The sequence below is a fragment of the Salmo salar genome, chromosome 18 (genome assembly GCF_965601325.2).
Source record: "Salmo salar chromosome 18, fSalSal1, whole genome shotgun sequence".
Taxonomy (NCBI): Eukaryota; Metazoa; Chordata; class Actinopteri; order Salmoniformes; family Salmonidae; genus Salmo; species Salmo salar.
Window position 1 is genome coordinate 87410433 of NC_138308.1, and position 24431 is coordinate 87434863.

General features: G+C 43.6%; 1 protein-coding gene across 2 annotated transcripts in view; it reads right to left on the reverse strand.

Moving 5' to 3' along the window:
• Window positions 1-5015: 5015 nt before the first annotated feature.
• The window catches only part of LOC106577901 (IgGFc-binding protein), a 115939-nt gene continuing 96523 nt past the window's right edge, over window positions 5016-24431 (reverse strand). Inside the window, exons 95-113 of one of the 2 annotated variants that reach the window (XM_082965276.1) lie at window positions 24274-24371; window positions 23638-23781; window positions 22055-22219; window positions 20136-20263; window positions 19024-19295; window positions 18573-18781; window positions 16984-17128; window positions 16525-16772; window positions 15939-16068; window positions 15628-15829; window positions 15087-15248; window positions 14762-14892; window positions 14203-14405; window positions 13355-13490; window positions 13023-13163; window positions 12020-12113; window positions 11752-11792; window positions 11395-11469; window positions 5016-5525 (exon numbers count right to left, since the gene is read on the reverse strand). In XM_082965276.1, coding sequence (XP_082821402.1) covers window positions 5428-5525; window positions 11395-11469; window positions 11752-11792; window positions 12020-12113; window positions 13023-13163; window positions 13355-13490; window positions 14203-14405; window positions 14762-14892; window positions 15087-15248; window positions 15628-15829; window positions 15939-16068; window positions 16525-16772; window positions 16984-17128; window positions 18573-18781; window positions 19024-19295; window positions 20136-20263; window positions 22055-22219; window positions 23638-23781; window positions 24274-24371 — 2822 coding nt within the window. In that variant the 3' untranslated portion in view covers window positions 5016-5427. The remainder of the gene's footprint in view (window positions 5526-11394; window positions 11470-11751; window positions 11793-12019; window positions 12114-13022; window positions 13164-13354; window positions 13491-14202; window positions 14406-14761; window positions 14893-15086; window positions 15249-15627; window positions 15830-15938; window positions 16069-16524; window positions 16773-16983; window positions 17129-18572; window positions 18782-19023; window positions 19296-20135; window positions 20264-22054; window positions 22220-23637; window positions 23782-24273; window positions 24372-24431) is intronic. The other variant, XM_082965277.1, reaches the window with a different exon arrangement.

The following is a 24431-nucleotide window of genomic DNA, read 5'->3' on the forward strand; positions in this document are numbered from 1 at the left end:
TTACAAAAATACTGGTAGACTTTTTTCTCATTATTTTACTAACGAAAGCATAAAGGTGTTGATGAATAAATACTGTACTGCTGTTTTAGTTAGAAATGTAACATCAAATACATTGTAAATTGGGGGATTTTCACACCTACAGTAGCCAGGCTATAAAGAATATATTGTCCTGCTAGTAGGGCTACACCTGCTACTGTACTACAGTACACTTGTGAAAAACACGTTTTTGAAAACCTGTTTTCAAAATGCCTCCAGCTGTCCATCACTACTGTAAATAAAAACACAGCATATTGTTTACATCTTGTTTACGTTCTTTATAGTAACCACAATGTCACAAATCATTTGTATCTACCTTTCCAATTACTTTTAGAGTTTGGGATTTACAAATGTGTGCTTTTCATGTCATTTTTCTGATTTAAGTATAACTTTTGAGTGTCGCCTTTAGTGAGAGGTCTAATGCTTTAATATTTAATAATTTCTGCCCTCCAACTTCATATCTAAGATGCATTTTTCGCACCATTATTAGTTACATTGTTTTATTGTGAATGTGCAGACAGGCACTAAGAACAGCGGGAACATTTCCCTAGTCAGCGCCGTTATTAGTGTAATGTCCCTTAAAGTGTTGCTCTGTGCTACCCAGTGGGGCGGGGCGGAGGTCCCCGCTACCCAGTGGAGCGGGGCGGAGGTCCCCGCTACCCAGTGGGGCGGGGCGGGGCGGAGGTCCCCGCTACCCAGTGGGGCGGGGCGGAGCGGAGGTCCCCGCTACCCAGTAGGGTGGGGCGGAGGTCCCCGCTACCCAGTGGGGTTGGGCGGGGCGGAGGTCCCCGCTACCCAGTGGGGTGGGGCGGGGCGGAGGTCCCCGCTACCCAGTGGGGTGGGGCGGGGCGGAGGTCCCCGCTACCCAGTGGGGTGGGGCGGGGCGGATGTCCCCGCTACCCAGTGGGGCGGGGCGGGGCGGGGCGGAGGTCCCCGCTACCCAGTGGGGTGGGGCGGGGCGGAGGTTCCCGCTACCCAGTGGGGTGGGGCGGGGGTCCCCGCCGCAATGACCCCCCCCCCCCCTTCCCCCACCTCCTCCCTTCCCCATGGGATAGGTCCGTCTTCTGTGCGCTGCTCTGCGGCCCGTCCCGTGCCCCCAGCCCTCGTGCCTTGAACCTCGTGCGCCCACCGCTATCTCAGTGGATAAAGCTGGAGAACTGTGCGCCACTCGGGAGCCGTGACCAATATGACCAATATATATTGTCCTGCTAATAGCCCATCCTAGAAACGTTGTTTGCAGAATTCACAGCCTGCTACGCTTGTGAAAAACAGGGTTAATAATATTTCTGTGAAAATATCTCAGGGGCTTTTATATCATTCTAAATTAATTAATAATAATAATAATCACTTTGTTTAAAATATAAAGATATTTTGGAGATTATTTAGTTTTCAACTAACCTAAAGTGAGTGAGAAAAAGGCCATTCTTGAACATGGGGTGAGACATTCTTACTAATTTGTAAATAAAGCCAGTTTGTTATTTAGCATTCTTTATTTATGTTTTTAGAGGAAGAGAATCCAAAAGCCCACAATCACCTCATGGGTCTTCCGGTCGTGGCTGGCACAGGTATTGAACTAGCATCTGTATTGAACTAGCATCTGCAGTGTCACTCGGAAGGCCCCATCCACAAAGTTTTTAATGCTGATCAGTTGCCTTGCAAAAAGTATCAAAATACAGAGAGGTGTTGGCAAGAGTCTATTGTCCTGGTGAGTCTATTGTCCTGCTAGTAGCCTATAATGGACTATTATAATACATGCTGAGTCTATTATCCTGCTAATAGCCCATAATGGACTATTATAATACATGCTGAGTCTATTATCCTGCTAATAGCCCATAATGGACTATTATAATACATGGTGAGTCTATTGTCCTGCTAGTAGCCTATAATGGACTATTATAATACATGCTGAGTCTATTATCCTGCTAATAGCCCATAATGGACTATTATAATACATGGTGAGTCTATTGTCCTGCTAATAGCCCATAATGGACTATTATAATGGACTATTATAATACATGGTGAGTCTATTATCCTGCTAATAGCCCATAATGGACTATTATAATACATGATGAGTCTATTATCCTGCTAATAGCCCATAATGGACTATTATAATGCCCAGGTCAGGATAACCAAAATATTTCTTTATTAAAGACTATCAGAAAGAATGTTGCTACTTATTTATTTTGATCCAAAGACATGAATGAGTGAGTCACTCAGCTTTATGTAGGTGCCGAGGCTATATGACTGAGTCACTCAGCTTTATGTAGGTGCCGAGGCTATATGACTGAGTCACTCAGCTTTATGTAGGTGCCGAGGCTATATGACTGAGTCACTCAGCTTTATGTAGGTGCCGAGGCTATATGACTGAGTCATTCAGCTTTATGTAGGTGCCGAGGCTATATGACTGAGTCACTCAGCTTTATGTAGGTGCCGAGGCTATATGACTGAGTCACTCAGCTTTATGTAGGTGCCTGAGGCTATATGACTGAGTCACTCAGCTTTATGTAGGTGCCGAGGCTATATGACTGAGTCACTCAGCTTTATGTAGGTGCCGAGGCTATATGACTGAGTCACTCAGCTTTATGTAGGTGCCGAGGCTATATGACTGAGTCACTCAGCTTTATGTAGGTGCCGAGGCTATATGACTGAGTCACTCAGCTTTATGTAGGTGCCGAGGCTATATGACTGAGTCACTCAGCTTTATGTCGGTGCCGAGGCTATATGACTGAGTCACTCAGCTTTATGTAGGTGCCGAGGCTATATGACTGAGTCACTCAGCTTTATGTAGGTGTTGCTATATGACTGAGTCACTCAGCTTTATGTAGGTGCCGAGGCTATATGACTGAGTCACTCAGCTTTATGTAGGTGCCGAGGCTATATGACTGAGTCACTCAGCTTTATGTAGGTGCCGAGGCTATATGACTGAGTCACTCAGATTTATGTAGGTGCCGAGGCTATATGACTGAGTCACTCAGCTTTATGTAGGTGCCGAGGCTATATGACTGAGTCACTCAGCTTTATGTAGGTGCCGAGGCTATATGACTGAGTCATTCAGCTTTATGTAGGTGCCGAGGCTATATGACTGAGTCACTCAGCTTTATGTAGGTGCCGAGGCTATATGACTGAGTCACTCAGCTTTATGTAGGTGCCGAGGCTATATGACTGAGTCATTCAGCTTTATGTAGGTGCCGAGGCTATATGACTGAGTCACTCAGCTTTATGTAGGTGCCGAGGCTATATGACTGAGTCACTCAGCTTTATGTAGGTGCCGAGGCTATATGACTGAGTCACTCAGCTTTATGTAGGTGCCGAGGCTATATGACTGAGTCACTCAGCTTTATGTAGGTGCCTGAGGCTATATGACTGAGTCACTCAGCTTTATGTAGGTGCCGAGGCTATATGACTGAGTCACTCAGCTTTATGTAGGTGCCGAGGCTATATGACTGAGTCACTCAGCTTTATGTAGGTGCCGAGGCTATATGACTGAGTCACTCAGATTTATGTAGGTGCCGAGGCTATATGACTGAGTCACTCAGCTTTATGTAGGTGCCGAGGCTATATGACTGAGTCACTCAGCTTTATGTAGGTGCCGAGGCTATATGACTGAGTCACTCAGCTTTATGTAGGTGCCGAGGCTATATGACTGAGTCACTCAGCTTTATGTCGGTGCCGAGGCTATATGACTGAGTCACTCAGCTTTATGTAGGTGCCGAGGCTATATGACTGAGTCACTCAGCTTTATGTAGGTGCCGAGGCTATATGACTGAGTCATTCAGCTTTATGTAGGTGCCGAGGCTATATGACTGAGTCACTCAGCTTTATGTAGGTGCCGAGGCTATATGACTGCGCCATCAACTTGATTATTTAGCAGACACCACTTGCTAAAATTCATTCAACACATATATCTTAAGAATTTCGTGGAATATAATGGAACATTTTCGTTTCTCTTAGAATAAAAACGTTTCTGTAACAACAGTTTTAGTAAGAAATACAGACGAGTAGAAACAAAAAAATAAGTGTATTTTTCAGGGTGTGCGCAAGCAGGACAGATGAATAGCAATTCTTACACTATTGTTCTAAATTCAATCACCTTCTTCATCCTCATTATTCAGTTCATTGAAATTACATTTTGAAGTTGTGCACAATTATCAGTTTCTATTTGGTTTATGTCGCCCATTCATTGTCAGTTAGAGACACATTAGCACCTTGGGTGTAATCAGTGCCCGAACTCCCCCTTGAGCTGGTCTGGAACAATGAAGCAGGGTACCGTACTAAACCAAGAATTACCTCTAAATCCCGCAGTATAATCTCAAAACTTTCAGTAGAGCAACCACTGTAGTCAACTGGGTGGGACTTCCAACTTCATTGGCGATCCCTTCTGGTGACCCTGTTGGAGTCATGTCCAAACGTTTAGAAGAAAATTGACTACTTCAAAATGGAGATTGCCTCAAAATGGCGCTGCCCGTGCGCTCACAGATGCTTTAATGGGAACTTTATAGGGATGCTTTCCTTACTATTCTTTATGGGATAATGCCACAAAGATAGGCTACATAAATCCACAAGGTCAGGAGTAGCTTATAAAAAAAACCCAGAGGGAACAAATAAAATATCTGAGGGAATGGGTAAAAAAACTGAGAGAATGAATAAAAAAATTGGAGGAAAGGATAAAAAACAGGGGGAACGAATAAAAAAAATGGAGGAAATGAATACAAAAACAGAGGGAACGGATTAGCCTGGCTGTTTTTTTCCCTCCACCATGACCCCAAAGAGCCTCTGTAATTTGTTTTGTTTTTGGTCAATTGTTGCACTTGCTGAATGAATAAAGGCAATTGGAGGGATTGGGCGTGTGTGTGTGTGTGTGTGTGTGTGTGTGTGTGTGTGTGTGTGTGTGTGTGTGTGTGTGTGTGTGTGTGTGTGTGTGTGTGTGTGTGTGTGTGTGTGTGTGTGTGTGTGTGTGTGTGTGTAAAAAAATACGAATATTTTATGCTTGCAGCAACATAATTTAATTCAATCAATAACATCTCACTTTAGGCATTTAATAATTTCACTTTTCCTTGGATCTTTTCTGATGTAATATTTCACACATTATCAAATTACAACAACAAAAGCATGAATACGTTAATAAAAGCAAGTAATATAATGACAATATTCACAAATTCTACAAATAATATCGGGACAAATATTTAACATTGACATTACGGACTGTTATGAATTTATGTGCATTTTAAAATAAAAAAATGTTCTATAATTGTATGCACGCATCTGCTAAATGACATGTATTATTATTGAGTATCATGCCACTGTTAGGGTCTAGCTTGTGTTTGTGTGTGACCTCCGTACATTCATCTGCCAGTAAACATGGAACTCTTGAGTTCTCTTCTCTCTCTCCATCTACATGGGAGTCACATTGTTGCTTGCGTTCTTCTCATGGTTGCCAAAGTTGTCGTATTTGACGTTGCTGTCCTTAAGATGCATGTGGTACTGGGTGCCTAGTAGAAATTAAATTGATAGAATTATGAGAGAGGGAGGGAAAGAGAGGGAGAAGGAAAAAGAGAGATGAGACACAGAGAGAGGGGAAAAAGAGGTGTAAGGTTTATTAATTTGTTGTTTTTATGACATTAGTTAGGTCCAGGTGTTTCTCCTAGTCAGGTCACTAAGGTGATCAAGGGATTCGTTTGGAAAGCTAGAGGGTGACCTACTTGTCATGCAATCTAGTGGAAGAATACATTTTCAAGAGTGTAAACTGAAGCACGTCTTTTAAGTAGCATTGATTTCACAATTTCCCTCCTGATCATTGCTTCATAGAATTTTGAAAGTGTATATTTGACCCACAGAACAAAACTTAAAGAGGCTCTCCATAAATGTTGTATATTTTTTAGCCAGTAGTTCTGAAAGCAGCGCCCAAGAGCCAAATAGGGTCCCTGAAAGGTGGGTACTACGTTATCATGTAATTGCTCTCGAACCCCTGCAGCTGTTCAAAGACATGCACATGCTTGAGCTCACCCCACAACCTCATTGGTCAATGCTGTGCTGATCAGCTTTAATATTGCAGATAGATTGTGGCTTCCATCAATGTAATTGTCTGCATCATTTCCAATTGCCCATATATATTTTTTTCTTTATTATTTTCCCCTAACCCTACCACCCTTCCCCTAATTGGAGTAAACTAATGGACAACAACACTTAGGCTTCAACTTCCAGTTTATGCATACTATATACATTTTACAGACACAGCATATTTTACAATCGTTATCTCTGGTTTGTTTTTAGTCCCATCCTTCTGCTCCACTCAACCCCTCCCATCTATCTCTGAACACCATCCCATTTTGATTTCTATTTGCCATATATTTTTCAACTGTGCTGTGATGTTTCACAAAAGTTTCTATTCTCATAGTTTCTATAGATTATAAATGAAAGTTAACCTGTCTGGGATAGGGGGCAGTATTTTCACGGCAGGATAAAAAAACATACCCGATTTAAACTGGTTACTACTCTTGCCCAGAAACGAGAATATGCATATTATTAGTAGATTTGGATAGAAAACACTCTAAAGTTTCTAAACCTGTTTGAATGGTGTCTGTGAGTATAACAGAACTCATATGGCAGGCAAAAACCTGAGAAGATTCCAAGCAGGAAGTGGCCTGTCTGACAATTTGTAGTCTTTCTGTTGCATCTCTATCAAAATTACAGTATCTGTGCTGTTACGTGACACTCTCTAAGGCTTCCATTGGCTCTCTTAAGCCTTCTGAAACCGTATTGACGCGTCTCCTGTCTCTGGGCAGATAACAGCAGCAGAGTTTGTCAGTGGACTGCCTGGTGACAGAGAGACTGGAGATGCGCATTCACGAGATCTCGCCATTTTTTCCTTTCCCTCTTTGAATGAATACAACGTTGTCCGGTTGGAATATTATCGCTATTTTACGAGAAAAATACCATAAAAATTGATTTTAAACAGCGTTTGACATGCTTCTAAGTACGGTAAAGGAACATTTTGATTTTTTTTGTCACGAAATGCGCTCGCGCATTACCCTTTGGATAGTGACCTGAACGAACGAACAAAACGGAGGTATTTGGATATAACTATGGATTATTTTTAACCAAAACAACATTTGTTGTTGAAGTAGAAGTCCTGGGAGTGCATTCTGACAAAGAACAGCAAAGGTAATCAAATTTTTCTAATAGTAATTCTCAGTTTAGTGAGCCCCGAAGTTGGCGGGTGTCTGAATAGCTAGCCTAATCAATCAATATTTAAGTTTAAGCATAATATTTGTTGTAATATTTGTTCTGTCTTTTCTGGTGGATTAAACTGAAATTGCAACCAACTTTCTATGGCTTGTTTTAAAAACAGTGATATTTTGGGGATTATTTAATTTTCAAATAACCGAAAGTGAGAGGTTGTAATCTGAATAAAGGGAAAAGGGCAATTTTGAACATGGGGTGAGACATTCTTACTAATCTGCTAGAGAACCAGTTCAGATTTAAGTATAACCTTTGTATCATTGCACCTGTGCACAGCCCATCTGTACATTTCCCACCCAACTACCTCATCCCCATATTGTTATTTAATTTTTTGCTCCTTTGCACCCCAGTATTTCTACTTGCACATCACCTTCTGCACATCTATCACTCCAGTGTTAACGCTAAATTGTAATTATTTCGCCACTATGGCCTATTTATTGCCTTACCTCCCTAATCTTACTACATTTACACACACTGTATATATATTTTTCTATTGTGTTATTGACTGTACGTTTGTTTATGCCATGTGTAACTCTGTGTTGTTTGTGTCATACTGCCTTGCTTTATCTTGGTCAGGTTGCAGTTGTAAATGAGAACTTGTTCTCAACTAGCCTGTCTGGTTAAATATAGGTGAAATAAATAAATAAAGTATGACTGAAGCCTTTAGTGAGAGGTCTAATGCTTTAATATTTAATCATTTCTGCCCTCCAAATTCATGTTCATTATCTAAATAGGCTCGTTCAATTTTGTCTGTTTTGCCGTTCCAAATAAAACTGAATATTTTTTGCTGATATAATAAAAAAATAAAAAGCTGCTAGGTGTAGGCAAGACCAGTAGAAAAAAGGTAATCTGGGATGTAACTAAAGAGTTAATCAGGGTAATCTGGGATGTAACTAAAGAGTTAATCAGGGTAAACTGGGACATGACTAAAGAGTTAATCAGGGTAATCTGGGATGTAACTAAAGAGTTCATCAGGGTAATCTGGGATGTAACTAAAGAGTTAATCAGGGTAAACTGGGACATGACTAAAGAGTTAATCAGGGTGATTTTTCCACAAATAGGGGGTATTTACCTTTCCATGGTAGCAAGATCTTATCTATTTTTGCTAACTTTCTATTTATTGTAGCGATATCCTTTACTTCTTTCGGGATATGAATACCGAGTACGTCCACTTCACCGTCAGACCATTTTGTTGGTAAAGTAAAAGCTGTATTCTTTGTGTGATCCAATACTCATTATAAACTGGGATGGTTCGAGTCCCTGAATGCTGATTGGCTGACAGCTGTGGTATATCAGAACGTATACCATTGGTATGACAAAACATTTATTTTTACTGCTAGAATTACTTTGGTAACCAGTTTATAATAGCAATAAGGCACCTTGGGGGTTTGTGGTATATGGCCAATACACCACGGCTAAGGGCTCTGTCCAGGCACTCGTGCCCAAGAACAGCCCTTTGCTGTGGTATACTGGCCATATACCACACCTTCTCTGGCCTTATTCCTTAAATATATTACATTTATCATCATTTGGTTGTAGTTTATTATTTTGGTTGTTATTTACTATTTTACAACTAGGGTTACTAGAAAACTTTAATCAATTGTATTAAAGATTCTCCAAAATTGAAATATTCCAGGTATTTATATATAAATTCCAGTCGTACTTTATCAAAAGCCTTTTCAAAGTCAGCTATGAATACAATGCCTGGTTTCCCAGATTTTTCATAGTATTCTATTGTTTCCAGTACTTGTCTTATATTATCTCCAATGTATCGTCCATGTAAAAAACCTGTCTGATTAGGCTGAATAATATCCAACAATATCTTTTTAATTCTATTCCAGCTATGCATTTTGCTAGATTTTTTAAAGGGACTAAATCTTTATTTACCACTTGGGTCCTGTTTCAGTAATGATGAAATCAGACCTTCTTGTTGAGTATCTGACTAAGTTCCTCCTCTGTAATTTGGGCTTCACATGAGTCTTTCTGTACAGCTGTTAATTTTACATTATTAACAGGAAAAAATCTTTACAATTAGCTTTGGTTGCTGGAGGAGACTGATGCTGAAGTTCATTGCTTCCTCTTTCAATGTATTGTTTAGTGAATCAAACCCTCCCCTAACCCAGACGACGCTGGGCCAATTGTGCACCGCCTCATGGGTGTCCCGGTCACGGCCGGCTGTGACACAGCCTTGGCTCGAACCCAAGTCTGTAGTGACGCCTCAAGCACTGCGATGCAGTGCCTTAGACCACTGCACCACTTGGGAGCTCGCAGTAAATTATTTTCGATAGTATTTCTATGTTGAAGATAAAAAAATTATTTCGTCCATTTTGCCCCATATTCCATCCAGTTAGCTTTATTTGTATTATATATTAAACTTGATCTTTCTTGAATAAGTTCCTCCATTTCTTTTTGTTTTTTGTAATGTATATGCCAATAGTTATTTTCTGTATGGTTTCCAGAGAAATGCAGCCGATTGAAAGAGAAATTAACCAACTACAGAGGTCTATCTTCTAATTTCAAATGTTTTGTCAGACTTACGATGCATGGTTTTGATTGATGTATTCAATGTATTTTCGTTGTTATCAAAATAACTAATGGTTAGTGCATGTAAACAGGAAATCCCACTCGCTTCAGAGTGCACACTAGGCTAGCGTGTATCTCCTCCACTAAATGATGCCAGGTTAGAATGTAAGGATTCTGTGCCTTTTTCCGCTGGGAGAGGACAGCAGATGGTTTATTATCATGTATGAGCCACGTCGAGTCTGAAACGGGAGGTTTGAAAAAGAACTAGGTTGTTTTCAAGCCTCTTTAAGTTTAGGCATAGGGGTGAAAATGAATAAAGGTTTAAATTTAGGAACAAGGGTTAGGTTAACTTCTTTGGGATAGGGGGCGGTATTTTGACCTCCGGATGAAAAGTGTGCCCAAAGTAAACTGCCTGCTACTCAGGCCCAGAAGCTAGGATATGAATATAATTGGTAGATTTGGATAGAAAACACTCAAAAGTTTCTAAAACAGTTAAAATAATGTCTGTGAGTATAACAGAAATGAAATGGCAGGTGAAACCCCGAGGACAAACCTTCCAAAAGCAAAAATATGGCACTTTTATAATAGGGCGAAATCGTGTCCGATTGCAGTTCCTAGGGCTTCCACTGGATGTCAACAGTCTTTAGAAAGAGTTTCAGGCTGGTTTTTGGAAAAATTAGCCAGAAATTGTAGTTTTTCTAGGTGGCTCCCATTTTGGCTGTAGTGTTTCCAAGCACGTGAATGAGAGCGCGTTCTTTGGTATTTTTCTCCGGTATAGACAATAACGATTCTCCGTCTTAAATTGTATCGTTTATTTGCGTATTAGGGTACCTACGGTTTGATTATAAACGTTGATTGACTTGTTTGGATAAGTTTATTGGTAACGTTTGGGATTCATTTTGTATGCATTTTGAAGGAGGGAAACCGAGTGGATTATTGACTGAAGCGCGCCAGCTAAACTGAGTTTTTATGGATATAAAGAAGGACTTTATCGAACAAAAGGACCATTTGTAATGTAACTGGGACCTTTTGGAGTGCCAACAGAAGAAGATCTTCAAAGGTAAGGCATATATTATATCGCTATTTCTGACTTTCGTGTCGCAACTCCCTGGTTGAAAATGATTTGTTATGCATTTGTGTGCTGGGCGCTGTCCTCAGATAATCACATGTTTTGCTTTCGCTGTAAAGCCTTTTTGAAATTTGACATGGCAGCTGGATTAACAACAAGTTAAGCTTTATTTTGATGTATTGCACTTGTGATTTCATGAAAGTTTAATATTTATAGTAATTTCATTTGAATTTGGCGCTCTGCAATTTCACCGGAAGTTGTCAAAATGGGACGCTAGCGTCCCACTGATCCGCAAGAAGTTTTAAGGTTAGTATGGTCCCGCGTGGCTCAGTTGGTAGCTTGCAATGCCAGGGATGTGGGTTCAATTCCCACGGAGGACCAGTACGAGAAAAGTATTAAAACGTTTCTCTGTAAGTTTCTCTGGATAAGAGCATCTGCTAAATGACAAAAAATCCTAAACTTGTATGTATCATTTCAGTGGGTTTAAGGTTATATAATTATAACACATCAACACAAGTTTCACTTGCCTCTGCAATAAATCAGCTGAATAGGTGGGACAGGTGTTTTTCTCGTGCTTTTCCCTTTCGCTGGCTTCCCACGTTCTGTGTCAAAATAATCGACTTGAAATAATTTACTCAGTCAAAATGGCCACCAGTTCACCCATTATAGCATCCTAGGCCTGAATAGGGAATATCTGTTCTATTTATTCTATTTTATGTTCACCTAATCCTCCCCATCTAAATCCTTGGTCTGCTTTTACTGAGATAATATGAGCTAAGAAGTATAATATTACTATAATAGTAGCTAAGTAGGTTATTAAAAATGAATGTAAGTGAAAGTAAAAATATATATACATTTTAAGCAAGATTGAGACAGGCACTTACTTGAATCTGTGCTGTCACAATAATACTTATTTTCTTTGTTCCTGTAAACACAAAATGGTTTAGAGTTACCATCCATTCACAATGGAAAAAATATACTGTAGTAACAGGTGACATTATCTTTTTCTGTCTTGTACACTGACGAATAAAATCAACTGTCAGGATTAATATCAATTTGATCTTTGGTTATTTCATGTTGACTGTAGATAGGACTCAGGACTGAGACAAACAGACCGATGTTGTGTTTTAGTGGTTGTTGAACAGTGCTTACTTTCTACAGCATTTGTAGCATAACACACAGATCAGTGCTATGATGATGATTCCCAGAGGCACCACGACTGCGATGAATATGATCGTGTTCTTATCTGGGGGACAATGAAGAAGAAGACCGTTGCAACAACACTATATGTCTCAACAAGTATTAACATAGAGTACATTACACATAGAGTACATTACTGTATTTAACTAGGCAAGTCAGTTAAGAACAAATTCTTATTTTCAATGTCAGCCTAGGAACAGTGGGTTAACTGCCTTGTTCAGGGGCAGAACAACTGATTTTTACCTTGTCAGCTCGGGGATTTGAACTTGCAACCTTTCAGTTACTAGTCCAACGCTCTAACCACTAGGCTACGCTACAGTATAGTAGAGTACTGTATAGTAGAGTACAGTATAGTCAGTGGTGGAAAAAGTACCCATTGTCATACTTGAGTAAAAGTATAGATACCTTAATAGAAAGTATCAAAAGAAAACGTAATTGCTGAAATATACCTAAGTGTCAAAAGTAAAAATAAAAGTATAAATCATTTCAAATTGCTTATATTAAGCAAACCAGATGGCACCATTTTCTTGTTTTTAAAATGTATGGATGGCCAGGGGTACACTCCAACACTCAGACATTATTTACAAACAAAGCATTTTTCTTAGTGAGTCAGCCAGATCAGAAGCAGTAGGGATGACCAGGAATGTTCTCTTGATAAGTGTGTGAATTGGACTATTTTCCTGTCCTGCTAAGAATTCAAAATGTAACGAGACCTTTTAGGTGTCAGGGAAAATGTATGGAGTAGAAAGTATATTATTTTCTTTGGAAATGTGGTGAAGTAAAAGTAAAAGTTGTCAAAAATATAAATAGTAAAGTACAGATACCCCAAAAAACGACATAAGTAGTACTTTAAAGTATTTTTACTTAAGTACTTTACACCACTGAGTATAGTACAGTATAATACAGTACAGTAAAGTACAGTAGAATATAGTACTAGCTCCAGTCAGTCACGTACCCAGGCCTCCGCTGGTATCCGTCTTCTCAATCTCACACAGGTTGCCCTCGAAACCCTCTGGACACTGACAGCTGAATAAGTCTACTGTAATCTCAGAGCATGTACCGTTGTTCAGACAGGGGTCACTCAGACACGGGCTCTCTGAGAAGGGGGAGGGGAGGGGGAGGGGAACAGAGAGAGGGAGAGAGAGAGAGAGAGAGAGAGAGAGGGGAGAGAGAGAACGTGGAGGGGTAAGTCTGTTATCGAAGGCATTGCAGTCCATTTTGCACACTCACGTTGTTCTTATTGTAACCACTTGGGCATGAATGCATGATCAGTAGCAACACACTCACTTTTGTAGCAGTCACGTGTGAAGTTGAAGATAGTACAGACGTGTGTGTCGGAACAGCCCTTGGGTTGGCACACGGCGCCCGAGGGCGTACTCTCACAGGACAGGGCACAGTCCTCTGTCACAAACTTCTCCTTAAGCTGGGGAGGAAGGGAATGGAGGGATGGAATGGAGGGATGGAGGCATGGAGGAATGGAGGGATGGAGGGATGGAGGTCGATATGGGGGAGAGAGAGAGAAAAGGAGGGGGAAAGAGACAGTTATACACCAAACAATCCTGTCTCAACACCAGTTCTTAAATTCACTTTAGTCATCAGATTTTGTGTCTCATCTCAACAACTGACTGCACTACAGTAATAATCTCTTATTGTGTATTATAAACCGGGTGGTTTGAGGCCTGAATACTGATTGGCTGAAAGCCGTGGTATATCAGACTGTAGACCATGGGTATGACAAAACATTACTTTTTACTTTTCTAATGACGTTGGTAACCAGTTTATAATAGCAATAAGGCACCAAGGGGGGTTTGTGGTTTATTGCCAATACACCACGGCTAAAGGCTGTATGCAGGCACTCCGCATTACACCGTGCATAAGAACAGCCCTTAGCCGTGGTATAATGGCCATATTCCACACTTCCTCAGGCCTTATTGCTTAATGAACCCACCAGGTAGTATCTATTCAGGTAGGTGTAACAACACACTGTATCCTTCTGTACTAAGTTTTACTGCATTCTACTCTATTTAATATATTAACTCACAGGGTAGTATTTATCCAGGTAGGTGTAACAACACGCGGTATCTTTCTGTGCTAAGTTTTACTGCATTCTACTCTATTTTAATATATTAACTCACAGGGTAGTATCTATCCAGGTAGGTGCAGCCACACTCGCTGTAGGGAACACAGATGCCTTCGCTCATGGTGAATCCTGGGGAACACTGGCACCCCTCAACACAGGCAGTGAAGTCACACTCGGAGGGCGCGGCCAGGTCAGCGCAGGAGGCAGGGCAAGGGGTCATACACTCAGAGTAGGCACTGTTGGCTACACAGCTCAGGACTGGAACGGGGAGAGAGAGGGACGGGAGAGGGAAGGGAGCGAGAGGAAGGAGAGAGAGGGGAGAGAGAGAGAGTGAGAAAGAGGGTGAGAGAGCAGGAGGGGGGAGGGAACAAGTGAGTGTGAGACTGTGTCTGTATGTTTGCGTGTAAATGCGTGCATTTGTGTGTGTATAATAGCATATCTGTAGTTGTCTGTCTGTCTGTCTGTCTGTCTGTCTGTCTGTCTGTCTGTCTGTCTGTCTGTCTGTCTGTCTGTCTGTCTGTCTGTCTGTCTGTCTGTCTGTCTGTCTGTCTGTCTGTCTGTCTGTCTGTCTGTCTGTCTGTCTGTCTGTCTGTCTGTGTGTGTGTGTATCTTACCACAGCCCAGCTGTTGTCTCCAGTTGCCCAGTTTGACTCCAGCCTCTTGGCAGGCCAGGGCGTACACCTCATAACTGTCACAACGCAGGGAGGCGGTTTCCTGATCCGCACACAGGTCAAACAAACAGTCCCTGGAAGAACACATGAGACGGTGAGTCCACAATATAGTTCAAATACATCTATACACTCTTGATAAACAGGGTCAAACTTGTGACTTGTGTGTACCTGTAACTGAGCCCCCCCAACACACACACAAGCAACTTATCTCTCTCGCTCTCTCTCTCTCTGTCACTCTTTTTCACTCTCTCTTTCTGTCTCTACTCACTCCTGGAAGCTGTTGGGCAGTAGTGGAGCATGGCAGGCAGCGAAGGGTCCTGTAGGGTCTGATATGGCTCCACACTGTTTAATAGCATTGAACTCAGCCAGCTGAGCGTCAGTACAACCTGCTGTCTCAAAGCCTGTCTCTGGGTCGGTCTCCACATCACGCCTAGGGAGGGTGAAGAGGGGGAGGAGAGGTTGAGGTATGAAGTGATATTTCAGTTTAAACATTTTTCTAAAATTGCAAACATTTCTAAAACCCTGTTTTTGCTTTGTCACTATGGGGTATTGTGTTTAGATTGATGACGAAAAAAAACAATTTAATCAATTTTAGAATAAGGCTGTAACGTAACAAAATGTGGAAAAAGTTAAATGGTCTGAATACTTTCCAAATGCACTGTATGTACACTCAATCATCTAAACACACTGTTGGATGTGTTTATAAATACAGTAGATTATGAATGTATGAATTAATGAACCAACAAATAAGCTAATGAATGAGATGTGTTTACATTATGTTTATACATAATCCAGTGATTCCCTCTCACCTGTGCAGGTGCACCATTTTGGGGAGTTCTGATGTCACTAGCTCCGCCCCCTGCCTGTCAGTCACCCTCCAGCTGTTTCCAAACTCGTCAAGTTTCCGCGTCACGGTTCCATCTGGTTTCATGTACTCATTCCTGGAGACCCCGTCATAGTTCCCGCACAAACCCCTCACCCTGTCCCTGTACGTACTGGGTAGGATCACCTCTGTTAGGGAGGGAGGGAGGGAATGAGTGAGTGAGTGAGTGAGGGAGGGAGGGAGGGAGGGAGGGAGGACAGACTGACTAACTGGTGCAGTCCCTTTCTAGTCTCTCACCTCCGTGCTGCTTGCCGTCGAAGCGTACGGTCATGCCGAAGTCGGCAACCAGCTGGACATTCTTAGAGTTTATCGTGATGGTCAGGCCTCCCCCAGGACTGAGAGGAAGAGCCACACGCTCTCCGTTCACCTACAGAGAGAACGGAAGTGATTCGATTAGAAGTGTTTTTTTTTTTATAATGCATTGATACAGTCTTCTATTGGTGTTGTGGCTCTACAGATGATCCGAACCGTTTTAAACCTTTAAATGCATCGGATATGATCCACTAGTGGGTCTCAAACCACCATTTGGAAAACAGAATGGCTCTATGTAATAACAACCCAGCACATGCAAATGAATGGCTGCACTCACAACACAGTGAGATTCATCTCCTCTTCCATTCACTCTAAATACAGTATGTTCTTCCATTCACTCTAAATACAGTATGTTCTTCCATTCACTCTAAATACAGTATGTTCTTCCATTCACTCTAAATACAGTATGTTCTTCCATTCACTCTAAATACAGTATGTTCTTCCATTCACTCTAAATACAGTATGTTCTTCCATTCACTCTAAATACAGTATGTTCTTCCATTCAACTCACCAGTACTACTTTCTTCTGCAGGAAGCGAATGCTGACTCCGTAGACATCTACATACATCTCATCCAGGTAGGAGACCTTCCTGCTGCCACCACGACGGACGTTCTTCCCCCGCACCTTCAGATCGACCAGTGAGTTGGGCAGGTCGTGACCCTGGGTCAGGGTGTAGGTGTAGGGGCCCTGGAAGTGGTGGGTGAGCCCATCGAACGTACGGTAGTGGGGGTCACCGTGGATATTACACCTGTCGAACTCTGGAGAGGGGGTGGGAGGGAAAAGGGAAAGAGAAAGCTGTATGAGCAAGTAGAAACATTAGCCTAAAATCATACAGCAAGATAATATAGGCTGTTATAAGGCCAAGGTTTGTGAGTATTGAGTATTAGTATCTGTAATAGTATCTACTAGTACTACAAGTGGAATTGGAGGTAATATTGCCAATATTGGGAGTAGAATTGAGAGACTTACTCTCAGGTTTGCAGTAGAGTTCTCCATATTTGTCCAGAATGCAGACAGACTTGTCGGGACATTTAACGTCTGAGCAGGTTATGGAGCCTCCCAGGTTACAGGTACACTGGCCATCACAGTGGTCAGTCAACCATGAGTCACCCACCTGGAACACACACGTCAGGATTATGACTGACTGTTGATTCTAGGAGTGTGTCAGTTACCGAAACGATGATGATAGGATATTTTGGCACAGTCCCCCCCCCCCCCCCCCCCCCCGCATAACTTAAACTTTTAGTAGGCTCACTTGATGACGTATCAGCTATAGGTAATATCAGACAGAGGTAATATCAGACAGAGGTAACATCAGACAGAGGTAACATCAGACAGAGGTAATATCAGACAGAGGTAATATCAGACAGAGGTAACATCAGACAGAGGGAATATCAGACAGAGGTAATATCAGACAGAGGTAACATCAGACAGAGGTAATATCAGACAGAGGGAATATCAGACAGAGGTAACATCAGACAGAGGTAACATCAGACAGAGGTAATATCAGACAGAGGTAATATCAGACAGAGGTAATATCAGACAGAGGTAACATCAGACAGAGGTAATATCAGACAGAGGTAATATCAGACAGAGGTAATATCAGACAGAGGTAATATCAGACAGAGGGAATATCAGACAGAGGGAATATCAGACAGAGGTAAAATCAGACAGAGGTAATATCAGACAGAGGTAATATCAGACAGAGGTAATATCAGACAGAGGTAATATCAGACAGAGGTAACATCAGACAGAGGTAATATCAGACAGAAGGAATATCAGACAGAGGTAACATCAGACAGAGGTAACATCAGACAGAGGGAATATCAGACAGAGGTAACATCAGACAGAGGTAACATCAGACAGAGGTAACATCAGACAGAGGTAACATCAGACAGAGGTAATATCAGACAGAGGTAACATCAGACAGAGGTAACATCAGACAGAGGTAACATCAGACAGAGGTAACATCAGACAGAGGGAATATCAGACAGAGGTAATATCAGACAGAGGTAAAATCAGACAGAGGTAATATCAGACAGAGGGAATATCAGACAGAGGTAACATCAGACAGAGGTAATATCAGACAGAGGTAACATCAGACAGAGGTAATATCAGACAGAGGTAATATCAGACAGAGGGAATATCAGACAGAGGGAATATCAGACAGAGGTAATATCAGACAGAGGTAATATCAGACAGAGGTAACATCAGACAGAGGTAATATCAGACAGAGGTAATATCAGACAGAGGGAATATCAGACAGAGGTAACATCAGACAGAGGTAATATCAGACAGAGGTAACATCAGACAGAGGTAACATCAGACAGAGGTAACATCAGACAGAGGTAATATCAGACAGAGGTAACATCAGAGAGAGGTAATTTCAGAGAGAGGTAATTTCATCTGATGAGAGGAAGCCTGTGTGTGTGTGTGTGTGTGTGTGTGTGTGTGTGTGTGTGTGTGTGTGTGTGTGTGTGTGTGTGTGTGTGTGTGTGTGTGTGTGTGTGTGTGTGAGTGTGAGTGTGAGTGAGTGTGTGTGTACCAATCAGACTCACATCATGGTACTCTCCCACTCCGTCCACACAGCCACACTTGGCCAGAGGAACACACTGCACATCACTGAGGACAAACCCTGCGTCACACTGGCACCCCTCGACACAGGTGGTGGAGGGCAGGTGGCAGAGCGTGGGGAACAGGTCAGAGCAGGTGGGGGGGCAGGGGGCCGTGCAGTCAGAGTAGTGGCTATTGGGGGGGCACGGCAGGGCTGGGAGAGGGAGAGGAGAGGGGAGAGAGAGGTTAGAAGACAACCAGAACACAACACATGACGTTGGTTCAATATGTTCTTGGTACATAATATACTGTATGGGATGATTTCACTCATTTTCTATCACTCTCTTCACCCTCTCTTTCTTACTTTCTTCATCCCTCTCTCCCTCCCACCACCCTCCCCCTCTCTCCACCTCCCCTCCCCTCTCTCCTCTCCTCCCTCTTCCCCTCTTCACTTACGACAGAATGTATTGTTTCTCCAGCTGATGGTCACCCCGGCTGACTGACAGGCTTGTGCGTATGCTTCCACGTTATCACACAGTGTGGTCTGCATGCCGTTGTATTCACACATGTCATACACGCAGTTCCCCAGGAAAGCCTCTGGGGACAGTAAAGAGTGGCAGGGCTTGAACTTGTCTCCGAGGACAACAGAAGAACACAGGGTCTCGTACTGGTTCTCTTCTTCTGTCGTGCAGTTGGGGTGGATGCTGGGACGCTCATCTGGCGAGCACCTGGAGAGATGAAGAGAGAGAGAGACAAATGGGTTAGATAGATGAAAGGAGAGAGGTATGTATTTAAGCAATAAGGCACGAGGGGGTGTGGTATATGGCCAATATACTATGACTAAGGGCTGTTCTTAGGCACAACGCCGTCAGCCAATCAGCATTCAGGGCTCGAACCGCCCAGTGGTTCGGGCCCTGAATGCTGATTGGCTGACTGCCGTGGTATTTCAGACCGTATACCACGGGTATGACAAAACATTTATTTTTACTGCTCTAATTATGTTGGTAACCAGTTTTTAGCAGCAATAAGGCACCTCAGAGGTTTGTGGTACACGGCCAATATATCACGGCTAAGGGCTGTATCCAGGGACTCCATGTTGCATCGTGCTTAAGAACAGCCCTTAGCCATGGTATATTGGCCAAGTACATTTTTTAAAAACATTACAATACATTAAGTGTGTGTCCTCAGGCCACTACTCCACTACCACATATCTACAACCGAAAATCCATGTGCTTGTGTGTGTGTAGTTCGTATGTTATCGTGTGTGTTTGCGTGTGTCTGTGTCTATGTTTGTGTTGCTTCACAGTCCCCGCTGTTCCAATAGGTGTATTTTTATCTGTTTTTTTTATTTAATTTTACTGCTTGCGTCAGTTACTTGATGTGGAATAAAGTTCCATGTATGTGGTAGAGAAAGGAAGGAGAGGATATCTACAGAGATGGATATCTGCAAATCAGCAATGTGGGGGAAAGTGAGTTTGTTCTTGTATATGAATCCTTTTCCTTCAGGTGTAGCACATGAATAAGGTCAGAGGTTAAAGGTCTAAGGTAAGAGGTCCAAGGTGACTGACCCTGGGTCTGAGTCTCCCTCTGACTTCCAGCTGTTTCCCAGTTCTATCACGTCCTTGGCCGGCTTTCCATCTGGTTTCAGGTTGTCATCAGATGTGTTCATGTTGAAGTTACCACACATACCACACACCTGGCGAGATGTAGAGAGAGTGTGAGAGAGAGAGATAATGTAGAAGATTACCAGACAGATTACCAGACAGATTACCAGGACAGATTACCAGGACAGATTACCAGGACATATTACCAGACAGATTACCAGGACAGATTACCAGGACAGATTACCAGGACAGATTACCAGATAGATTACCAGGACAGATTACCAGGACAGATTACCAGGACAGATTACCAGGACAGATTACCAGACAGATTACCAGGACAGATTACCAGGACAGATTACCAGGACAGATTACCAGACAGATTACCAGGACAGATTACCAGGACAGATTACCAGGACAGATTACCAGGACAGATTAACCGGACAGATTACCAGACAGATTACCAGGACAGATTACCAGGACAGATTACCAGGACAGATTACCAGACAGATTACCGGGACAGATTACCAGACAGATTACCAGGACAGATTACCAGGACAGATTACCAGGACAGATTACCAGGGCAGATTAACCGGACAGATTACCAGACAGATTACCAGGACAGATTACCAGGACAGATTACCAGGACAGATTACCAGACAGATTACCGGGACAGATTACCAGACAGATTACCAGGACAGATTACCAGGACAGATTACCAGGACAGATTACCAGGACAGATTACCAGACAGATTACCAGGACAGATTACCAGGACAGATTACCAGACAGATTACCAGGACGCGTACTCAGAGCATGCGCTGACCAGCTGGCAAGTGTCTTCACCTACATTTTCAACCTCTTCCTGACCCAGACTGTAATACCGACATGTCTCAAGCAGACCACCATAGTCCCTGTGCCCAACAACACCAAGGTAACCTGTCCAAATGACTAGCACTCACATCTGTAGCACTCATATCCCTGGTGTCCATGTCACTCCAGCTTCTACCCCCAAGCCATATATGACTGCTGAACAGTTGCTCGAACAATCACATGGCTGCCCGGACTATTAGCATTGACCCCCTTATTTGAATCTTATTTTTTATTGTTGTTTTATTTATTTTTTTATGTTGCTCAGGCTCCATGTACACTCATTGGACCACACACTCACACATACTACACTGACACTCCAACACACACACTCACACATACTACACTGACACTCCAACACACACACACACACACACACACACACACACACACACACACACACACACACACACACACATACTACACTGACACTCCAACACACACACACACACACACACACACACACACACACACACACACACACACACACACACACACACACACACACACACACACACACACACACACACACTCCCACACACACACGCGCACACGCAGGCATTCCTTCACACTCTTCACATATGCTGCTGCTACTCTATGTTTATTATCTATACATAGTCACTTCACCCCAACCTACATGTACATATTACCTCAACTACCTTGACTAAAACGTACCCCTGCACATTGACTCTACCACTACCCATAGCCTCGTTATTGTTATTTTATTGTGTTACCATTTTACTTTAGTTTATTTAGCACATTACTTACTTTTTAAAAACTCTGCATTGTTGGTTAAGGGCTTGTAAGTAAGCATTTCACGGTAAGGTCTATAACTGTTGTTGTCACAAATATAACTTTATTTGATCTGAAGATGTGCATATTTTGAGATGTACGTATTTTGACACTGCAAAATACATGTTTGTGTGAAAGAAGCTTTATTTTCCCATCATTATTAGTTATATTATATGTATCATCATCATACAGTAGCATTATAATAGTTGGGTCCAGTTGTACGTACCTTGTTGAAGTATTCTCCAGGGATGGTGATCTCCAGGTGATGGACTCCATCAAACTTCACCTTCAGTCCAAAGTTAGTGTCCAGTAGAATGTAGACACCACTACTCAAGACCCTGGCCCCGGCCACACCGATGGACAGAGGAGTACGCACCCTGTGCCCGTTCAACTGGAGAGGAGAGAGGGGGGAGGGAGAAAGATAGAGGGAGACATAGAGGGGTGGGGGAGTGAAGGGAGAAGGAGGTTATTAGTGGTGATCAATAATAAATTATAAGGCTTCTGGGTTATTGTTTATCAAACTAGGCCATCACAGCTTCCATGGACGGTTCAAGGGAGGTGCTTGCCGGTGCTGAAGTCCTCACTAGAATAGGCAACCTCCATTAGCACCCCCTAGAAACAATATTTTAGTACAGGCAAAGCCTCCTGCCTCCCCTTTCTCCCCTGTCTCCCTTGTCTTCCATCTCCACTGTCTCCCCTGTCTCCTCTGTCTCCCCTGTCTCCCCCATCTCCACTGTCTCCCCTGTCTCCTCTGTCTCCCCTGTCTCCCCCGTCTCCACTGTCTCCCCTGTCTCCCTTGTCTTCCGTCTCCACTGTCTACCCCGTCTCCCCTGTCTTCTTGTCTCCCGTCTCCCCTGTCTCCCCTGTCTCCCCCGTCTCCCCCGTCTCCCCCGTCTCCCGTGCCTCCCCTGTCTCCCCCGTCTCCACTGTCTCCACTGTCTCCACTGTCTCCACTGTCTCCACTGTCTCCCCCGTCTCCACTGTCTCCACTGTCTCCACTGTCTCCCCCGTCTCCCCGTCTCCACTGTCTCCCCCGTCTCCCTCGTCTCCACTGTCTACCCCATCTCCCCTTTCTCCCCTGTCTCCCCTGTCTCCACTGTCTCCCCTGCCTCCCCTTTCTCCCCTGTCTCCCTTGTCTTCCGTCTCCACTGTCTACCCCATCTCCCGTGCCTCCCCTGTCTCCACCGTCTCCCCCGTCTCCTCTGTCTCCTCTGTCTCCCCTGTCTTCCCTGTCTCCCCAGTCTCATCTCTCTCATCTGTCTCCTCTGTCTCCTCTGTCTCCCCTGTCTTCCCTGTCTCCCCTCTCTCATCTGTCTCCTCTGTCTCCTCTGTCTCCCCTGTCTTCCCTGTCTCCCCAGTCTCATCTGTCTCCTCTGTCTCCCCTGTCTTCCCTGTCTCCCCAGTCTCATCTGTCTCCTCTGTCTCCCCTGTCTTCCCTGTCTCCCCAGTCTCATCTGTCTCCTCTGTCTCCCCTGTCTTCCCTGTCTCCCCAGTCTCATCTGTCTCCTCTGTCTCCTCTGTCTCCCCTGTCTTCCCTGTCTCCCCAGTCTCATCTGTCTCCTCTGTCTCCTCTGTCTCCCCCGTCTCCCCCGTCTCCACTGTCTCCCCTGTCTCCTCTGCCAGCTTCATAGAGAGGATAGTGATTGTTGACGATGAATAATGACCAATACTTACCATAACGGTGACTCTACTATCTGACTGAAACAATTTGACAAAGCAGAGAACTGCTGTACTTTCTGGGGAAATCTGATTCACAGCTAACAGTAATATATATACTCCCCAAAGACTCCCTCCCTCCCTCCATCTCACCAGAACTCTGCGGCTCTTCTGTAGCGTGACGTTGGCGTTGGGAAGGTAGACGGTAACAGATTGCACGTAAGATGCCTCTGGTTGGCCGCGCTCCTCATTCTTCGCCACGATGGTGAACGGAGTTACCTTGGTGGAGTTACACACCTGACAGAGAGAGAGGGAGGGAGGGAAAGGGAGAGATGGGGGAATGGAGGGAGAAATCGGTTACACAGAGGGAGCGTGGGAGAGAGATGGGGAGGGAGGGATGGATGGAGGGAGAGAGAGAGAGAGAAAGGGAGATTGGGATGGAGAGAGAGAGATGGGGAGGGTGGGGGAGGAAGGGATGGAGGGAAGGAGGGAGGGAGGGAGAGAGAGAGATGGGGATGGATGGAGAGAGAGAGAGAGACAAAGAGACAGGGATGGAGGGATGGATGAGGGAGAGAGAAAGGGAGATTGGGATGAGAGAGAGAGATGGGGAGGGAGGGAGGGAGGGGGGAAGGGAGGGATTGCTGGAGTGAGAGACAGACAGAGGGATGGGATGGAGGGAGGGATGGAGGGATGGAGGGAGGGATGGAGGGAGAGATGGAGGGAGGGATGGAGGGAAGGATGGAGGGAGGGAGATGTTAAAGGGAGGGAGGAGAGGATGACATTACTCACCTCTACCAGGGTGTAGGTACAGGTACCCATAAAGGTGTGCATGACAGCGTCGAAGGTGTAGTAGTGAGGATCTCCAGACACATGACACACACCCAAACCTATAGAAAGGACAGAGATAGTGAATTCACAGCGTTGCTGCGTTTGATGGGCTAAAAACA